Source organism: Populus euphratica, unplaced genomic scaffold, assembly GCF_000495115.2.
Source record: "Populus euphratica unplaced genomic scaffold, PopEup_1.0 scaffold125.1, whole genome shotgun sequence".
Classification (NCBI taxonomy): Eukaryota; Viridiplantae; Streptophyta; class Magnoliopsida; order Malpighiales; family Salicaceae; genus Populus; species Populus euphratica.
This window is the reverse complement of record NW_011500014.1, coordinates 9,655-16,911: the sequence shown is the minus strand read 5'-3', so window position 1 is coordinate 16,911 and position 7,257 is coordinate 9,655. Positions and strand designations below refer to the sequence as shown.

Genomic DNA, 7,257 nt, shown 5'->3' with positions numbered 1-7,257 from the left:
TTCTAGTTCATTTATGGTTTTAATTTTATCTTTTATATAGATAAATTATATTTTTGAAAATAAAAATATTTATTTTTAGATAATAGTTTTAATATGTATAGCCATACATGTTATTTCTTTTTTTTTTTATTCAATCAATTTAATGTTTTATTTTTTAAGATTAAATGTTTTAATTTATATTCATCTCTTGATTTTTTAAGTTTTGTTTTTAGGTATCATTTATAAGTTTTTATTTGTTTATTAGCATATATAATTCTTAGTTTATTTGATTACATGTAAGTATAAATTTTTTAATTAGTTATATTTTTTTTAATTATAAAAATACATTGAAAAAACCAAAATCTACATATATATTTTTTATAAAAAAAATAAAAATATTTGAACTATTACAAATCACGGGTCACATAGTGAGATCTAATTTGCATCCCTGGGACAATTAACATAAAAGAAGGAATAATAAAACCATTAACGTATATTGTGTGATAAGGCATCAGGGATTTTGTTTCAGTAAGTATGACTGTTTTAATTTTTTTTTTTGTTTACACTACAAATTTTGGAGCCAACTTTTAAGAAAATAATAATTTTCTTTTCATGTCCCTAATTAATACAGGGCTATCTTTCAAATAATTTAGAAAAATTTAATCAAGATTAACGAGTAAACTAATTAAAAATACAATTATAGTTAAATTAAAAAACTTTCAAAGCATGCATGATCTTCAATATATCAAAAAATTAAAAAGACAAAACACAAAATTAAAGTATTTATTTTATATTTTTTATTAGCTCCTTTTAAGGCATAATTTCAGCCATTATAATTAAATGAATTCATCAATAAAATTTAGCAACTATAAATTTGATGTTATAGTATTTTTTTTTCCCCTTATCATCTCATATAAACTAAATTTAATAAAACTTGTACAAGTTTACTAAATTTTATTTTTGTAAAAAACAAAAGTACAATTTGATTCATGTTTTTTTTTTTCATATCCTTCAATTCATTTTTTTCCCTTGAATTTAAAAAGTACAACTGTAAATTCATCTTTTAATATCATGTATTTTGTTGTAAAACAATATATAAAAAAAAATAGAATAATAAAATAGTATAATTAATAAAAAATAAATAGAATATATAAGAACAATGGAGATTAGAGGGATGAAGTGAGAGCACTTTTATTTTATATGAATTTCTAGTAATATGTGTATATCTCATTCTCTCAACAATACTTTTATTTATAATTACATATACATAAAGCTCAAAGATATAAGAAGTATAGGAAGGTATTTAGACATATATATACAATATATAATTTTATAACACTTCCTATTAAATATCTATTGTACAACCTTACACATTAACAGCTGTCTCATTAAAAACCTTGCTAGGAAAACTTAATAAGAAAAAACCTAGGCTAAATAAAAAACAATGCAGTGCATATTAACTTCTCCTAATTAAAATATCATTTCAAGTCTTTAAACTATTTCCTTTCAATATTGCATCGCAATCCTTTAAATATTATAGTTGATAATGCTTTAGTGAACAAATCTGCTAGATTATCTTTCAAGTGAGTTTGTTGAATATCAATGTCACCATGTGAAGAAGAATTTTAGTGAGATATTCTTTGTCTTATCTCCTTTGATGTATCATCCCTTTAATTGAGTTATACATGCAATAGTATTTTCATATAATATGGTTAAAATTCCTTGCTGGAGGATAAACCATATGTTCCATAATTATGTTTTTATCATTGATCTCAGCCACACACACTCATGACTAGCTTCATGGATTGCAAGTATTTCAACACGATTAAATGAAGTGGCAACTAATATTTACTTTGTAAATCTCTATGATATAGTAGTATTACCACATGTAAAAAGATAACCTGTTTAAGATCGATCTTTATATGGATCAGATAAAAATCATGCATCAACATACCTAACTATTTTATGATTAGAATTATTTGAATAAAATAAGCTCGTATTTGAATTTCCTTGTAGATAATGAAAAACATGTTTAATTTCATTTCAATGTCTCCAAGCAGGAAAAGAACTATATCTTGCTAACAAGTTCATAAAGAATGCTATATCAAGTCACGTATTATTAGCAAGATACATTAGCGCACCAATTACACTAAAGTACGATAATTTAGGACCAAGTAATTATTCGTTATCCTTATGAGGTCTAAAAGGGTCTTATTTAACTTCAAGTCATCGAACAACTATTGATGTACTTAATGAATGTGCTTTATCCATATAAAATCTTTTAAGGATCTTTTTTGTGCAAGTTGACTGATAAATGAGAATTTTATCTGCTAAATGCTTGATGTGCAGGCCGAGAAATTTTGTTTTTTTTTTTAAATCTTTCATCTCAAACTCTTTCTTTAAATAATTTATTATTTTTGGTATCTCTCTATGAATTTCAATAATATTTAAATCATCAACATATATAAAAATAATAACAAATCATATTCTGACTTTTTTATAAAAACACATGGGTATATAAGATCATTATTATAACCTTCTCTTAATAAATATTCATTAACATAATTATTCCACATGCATCCTGATTGCTTTAACCCATATAAGAACCTTTATAACTTGATTGAGTAAACTTTTTGGGAATTTGAATTATATGGTTTAGGCATTTTAAATCCTTCAGTGATTTTCTTATAAATATTATTATCAATTGAACCACATAAATAGGTTGTGACTACATCCATCATACATATATATAGCTTTTCATGAGTTGCTAGGCTAATGAGATACAAAAATGTAATTCCATCTACTACAAGAGAATATATTTCATCATAATCAATCTCAAGTCTTTGTGAAAAAAATTACTCTGGCCTTTATATTTTATTTTTATATATATAATAAAGTTTTGAATTTATTGTTTTTTATTCATCATATTTTAGAATAAGTATAATTTAGTCTTTGACCTAATTTTCTTTATTGAGTCCCTCCTTGTCAAATTATAAACTTGATTAAAATTAATCTAATAACTTAAATGTGTTGATGAATAAGGTAAAAGTTAAGTGAATTTAAATAAGCATATCCATTATCATACATCTATTATAATAATCTTTCTATTATTTCTTTCTGTTAAAAAATACTATTTCTTTGTTTTTAACCTAAAAATAGTTAAGAAAAAAAATTCAAAAGATTCATAGCAAATTTATGATATTATAGGAATAAATTCTATCTCAAAATAATATTCATTCCTTGATCTTCTAGATAATTTTATTGAGTTAGATTCACTATTAGAAAATTGATAACTACAAACAAAAACACTACTATAATATTTTCATATGTAAATTGTAGTGAGTTTTACCGACAGAAATATTTCATTGGTATATACCGAGAGAATTACAGTGAAAAAAGAAGGAATTGAAACAAATCCAATTTATACAATAACATGTCATTTATACTAATGGAATTACCGATGATATTAATGCTGTTAATAAAATCTTTCTGTAAACTTATTGGTAAATTGTTCATTTCTCTTGACACTGTTTATTATGTAAATTACAAAGGGAATCATGAATGGAATTTTGTTCTTTACAGACAAAATCACAAATGAATTGAAAAGTCATCGGAGTTATTTGATGGTTTTTAATTTTTTTTTATTAAATTAAATATTATAGACAGAATCACTAACGAATTGAAAAATTATTGGTAATGTTTGGAAATTTCTAAGAATTTTTAATTAAATTAAAATTTTAAATTAAATATTATAAATAAAATCACCCATATATATAATGGTTAAAAATAGAATTTCATGCTTTCAAGCACGGTTTAATAATAATCGGGATGAGTGCTATCTTAATAGTTTATTTTATAAAGGTTGCTTCTAAGAAAAAGAGATAAAGCTAGTCTTTTTATATAGTGTGTGAAATTGAAAGCAAAGCGCATATTTACTGGTCTAAAGAAGGCTTGTACTTTTTTTTTTAATTCCTTTTCATCATTCTATATGTAACCTTATCAGTGAATCAATTACTGATAGAAAGATAATACAAATATGAACAAAAAATTTCCTTGATAAATATAAAAATTCTTGTAATGATTAATTGATCATAAATGTGGTTATTTATTATGATTATTCTTGATATTATTATGATATTACTGATTTTTTTAACATTAACATTTATTTATTTTGATAATTTTGAGAAAGTTTAGTGTTTGATAGTTTTATATTTGTTTTTAATAATAAATTAATTGTTAGGGACATGATGATATTAATTAATTGTAAAATAAAAAGACAAAAAGACTTTGGATCTTTTAAACACAAAATTAAGAGCAGAGGGGCGTATGATCACAGTAACCTGAGGTCAATTTTCCGCTCTATAAATTATCTAGCGGGTGAGGTAGATTAATAGCTAGTTGTGCTTTCTGAGAGAGCAGGCAATGGAGAATGAGATGAGCAAGATCCTCATATTTGGGGGAACGGGCTACTTAGGCAAGTATATGGTGAAAGCAAGTGTTTCAATGGGTCACAAAACTTACATATATTCTCGTCCCATCACCACACAATCTTCTCCAGCTAAAATAGGCATCCACAAGGAATTCCAAGCCATGGCGGTCACCATTGTTCAAGTATATAGTGATTAATCTAATTACCCCTTCGTTTTCTAATTTACAAACATTCATATTGATTACCCTTCACTCTACATTACGTGTTCAAAAGAATGACGTTTAATAACTAAATAGTTTTCAAGTGTTGCAGGGAGAATTCGATGAGCAGGAGAAACTTGTATCGGTTCTTCGTCAAGTGGATGTAGTAATCTCCACATTAGCTTATCCTCAGGTTCTCGACCAGCTCAAAATCATAGAAGCCATGAAAGTTGCTGGTAATATAAAGGTATATATCCTCTTGTTAAAGGACAACAATCTGGAGAGTGTTATATATAGTTATGTGCATGTCTGGTGGGCTAGCTAAGCTTATTCATGTAATTTTCTGTGCATACTAGAGGTTCTTTCCGTCAGACTTTGGAGTTGAAGAGGACAGAGTGACTCCCTTGCCCCCATTTGAAGCTTTCCTTGAGAACAAGAGGAAGATTAGAAGGGCCACAGAGGAAGCCGGAATCCCTTACACTTTTGTGTCAGCAAATTGCTTTGGTGCATACTTTGTCAATTACTTGCTCCGTCCACATGAGCAACCTCAAGATATCACTGTCTATGGCTCTGGTGAAGCTAAGGGTACGAAAACATCAATTCCATTCATTCATTATCGTCACTGTGTATATCAAAATTCAAATTTACTGTACACGTACTCTACATCAGTATCTATATATTATGTTTAACAGCGGTGATGAACTATGAAGAAGATATAGCCAAGTACACCATCAAAATAGCTGATGACCCCGAAACATGCAATCGAGTTGTAATCTGTCGGCCGCAGAAGAACATTGTTACTCAGCTTGAACTTATTTCCCTTTGGGAGAAGAAGACTGGAAAGACATTTAATAGGATTTACGTCCCTGAGGATGAGATAGTGAAGCTCTCTGAGAGTAAGAAATTTCTGTTGACTCATTATTTTTTAATATTTGATATACTTTGGCTTCTTGCCCTTTTCATTTGATTAATGGGATTCTTCGATTCTATATAATTCTTTTATCTCAAACCTACATTTTCAGGTGATTTCTTTTCACCCTTTAAAAGCATTTGACTTCTTGCTAACATCTGTTGCAGCCCTTCCACATCCACAAAATATCCCAGTTTCTATTCTTCACAGTTTGTTGGTGAAGGGTGACACGATAGGGTTTGAACTGGGAGAGGACGACTTGGAGGCTTCTGGGCTATATCCAGACCTCGAATTTAGAACGATCGATCAACTTCTTGATATTTTTCTCACTAGCCCTCCAGATCGTGCAGCTGCTGCCTTTGAATGAGTTTTATGATCTGTGATTTCCATGTCTTGAATTTGTTTTCTTATGCAACGTCCGCAGATAAACGGACATCTAAAAGGTCAAGTTTTGAGGCCGAGGCAATTATCATTAATTTGAGTTTTATCCTCCGTGTTAGTTAAGGGTACGAAAACATCTATTCCATCCATTCATTATCGTTATTGTGTAAATCAAAATTGAAATTCACTGTACACATACGTCTTCAGGGTGGAAAACAAATTCTTAGGCATGAAAAGACCTGCTCTCTGCGCTCGCACAAGTCATGGGACCACCTATGAAAATTATTAATGAATCTCACCATAATAATACAATTTCTCACATTTTTGTCAGCTTTGAAAGTGAAAATGAACACTTGAAATCTAGTAGAACTATCATTGTTCACGTATCATGTTTATCACATGAAAGTTTCTTTATGTTTTTTCGCTTTCCTTGTCATTTTCTCGAGTTCAAGACATGTGGGTGTGAAGGTTGTGGTCGTCTGCCTCAGTTCTGTCAGTGGTGCCTTTGTGTATCTTTGATTCACATGTGAGCCTTGCACAGGATTGTTGTGGGGAAGTCCTATTTCCTTTATTTACTGTTGGCCACCAGTCTTCCTTGATCTCAGGGAATAAGATTTCATCTGATGCACTTGTTATATCATCAAAGACCCATCTACTCAGCCAACAGCAAACTATGCATGTGCGACTAACTTAAACGTGTTTTGGAAGTGATTTTTAAGATTTTAATTGACTCATTATTCTAAATTCTACATATACTTGTTATTTAGATTCTTAGTATCAGATGTTTATTCACATGAATGTGGTAATTTGAATGACATCACGGATTCATTTTCATTTGTTTCTTGAACGTGATTCTTATTGTAAAGGAAGTCATCTTCTACATAGTATGTTTTTAGGAGAGTGGTGGCTTTTAAACTAAGGTTTAGTAACAAATTTAAACGAAGGTTTAGCTTGTGGACCCCCACATAAAAATAGAGGTATGGTCGCGGTTAACGAGAAGCATTTTTGTTCTAGTTTCTCACGTGAATATCTGATTGGGAGATATTAGTATCTTTGGTTTGGTATTGAGGTAACTGTCATTATTGTAATTTGAGAAAATATATTTTATAAAAAATATTTTAAATTGAGGTTGGTTTAGAAAAATATATTTTTTGTTAAAATTATGATTGAAATTGAGGTTTAATAAAAAATAGTTAATTATGTTTGGTTAAAAATACTTTTCAAATTGACATTATAAAATAACTAAAATAGACATATATTAATATTAATAGTTTTTAATTGAAATATTATATATTTAACTATTACTATTGCATCATGAAATAAAAAATACTTTATATAAAAGTATTTTTTATTGTTAC

The 7,257-nt window shown here is 28.2% G+C and overlaps 1 protein-coding gene across 1 annotated transcript; it reads left to right on the top strand.

Annotated features, from left to right (window-relative positions):
* Positions 1 to 4,376: 4,376 nt before the first annotated feature.
* LOC105141588 (eugenol synthase 1-like) lies at positions 4,377 to 5,913 on the top strand. The gene is made up of 5 exons (XM_011048847.1): positions 4,377 to 4,590; positions 4,721 to 4,855; positions 4,965 to 5,193; positions 5,301 to 5,504; positions 5,686 to 5,913. The coding sequence occupies exons 1-5, from the start codon at positions 4,402 to 4,404 to the stop codon at positions 5,883 to 5,885; spliced, it is 957 nt and encodes a 318-aa protein (XP_011047149.1). The 5' UTR covers positions 4,377 to 4,401; the 3' UTR covers positions 5,886 to 5,913.
* Positions 5,914 to 7,257: the final 1,344 nt, after the last annotated feature.

Coding starts and splice junctions, on each gene's coding strand:
- LOC105141588 (XM_011048847.1), top strand. CDS start 4,402: ATGGAGAATGAGATGAGCAAGATCCTCATATTTGGGGGAACGGGCTAC. Junction 4,856..4,964: donor AAGTTGCTGGTAATATAAAG/GTATATATCCTC, acceptor TGTGCATACTAG/AGGTTCTTTCCGTCAGACTT. Junction 5,194..5,300: donor TGGCTCTGGTGAAGCTAAGG/GTACGAAAACAT, acceptor TATGTTTAACAG/CGGTGATGAACTATGAAGAA.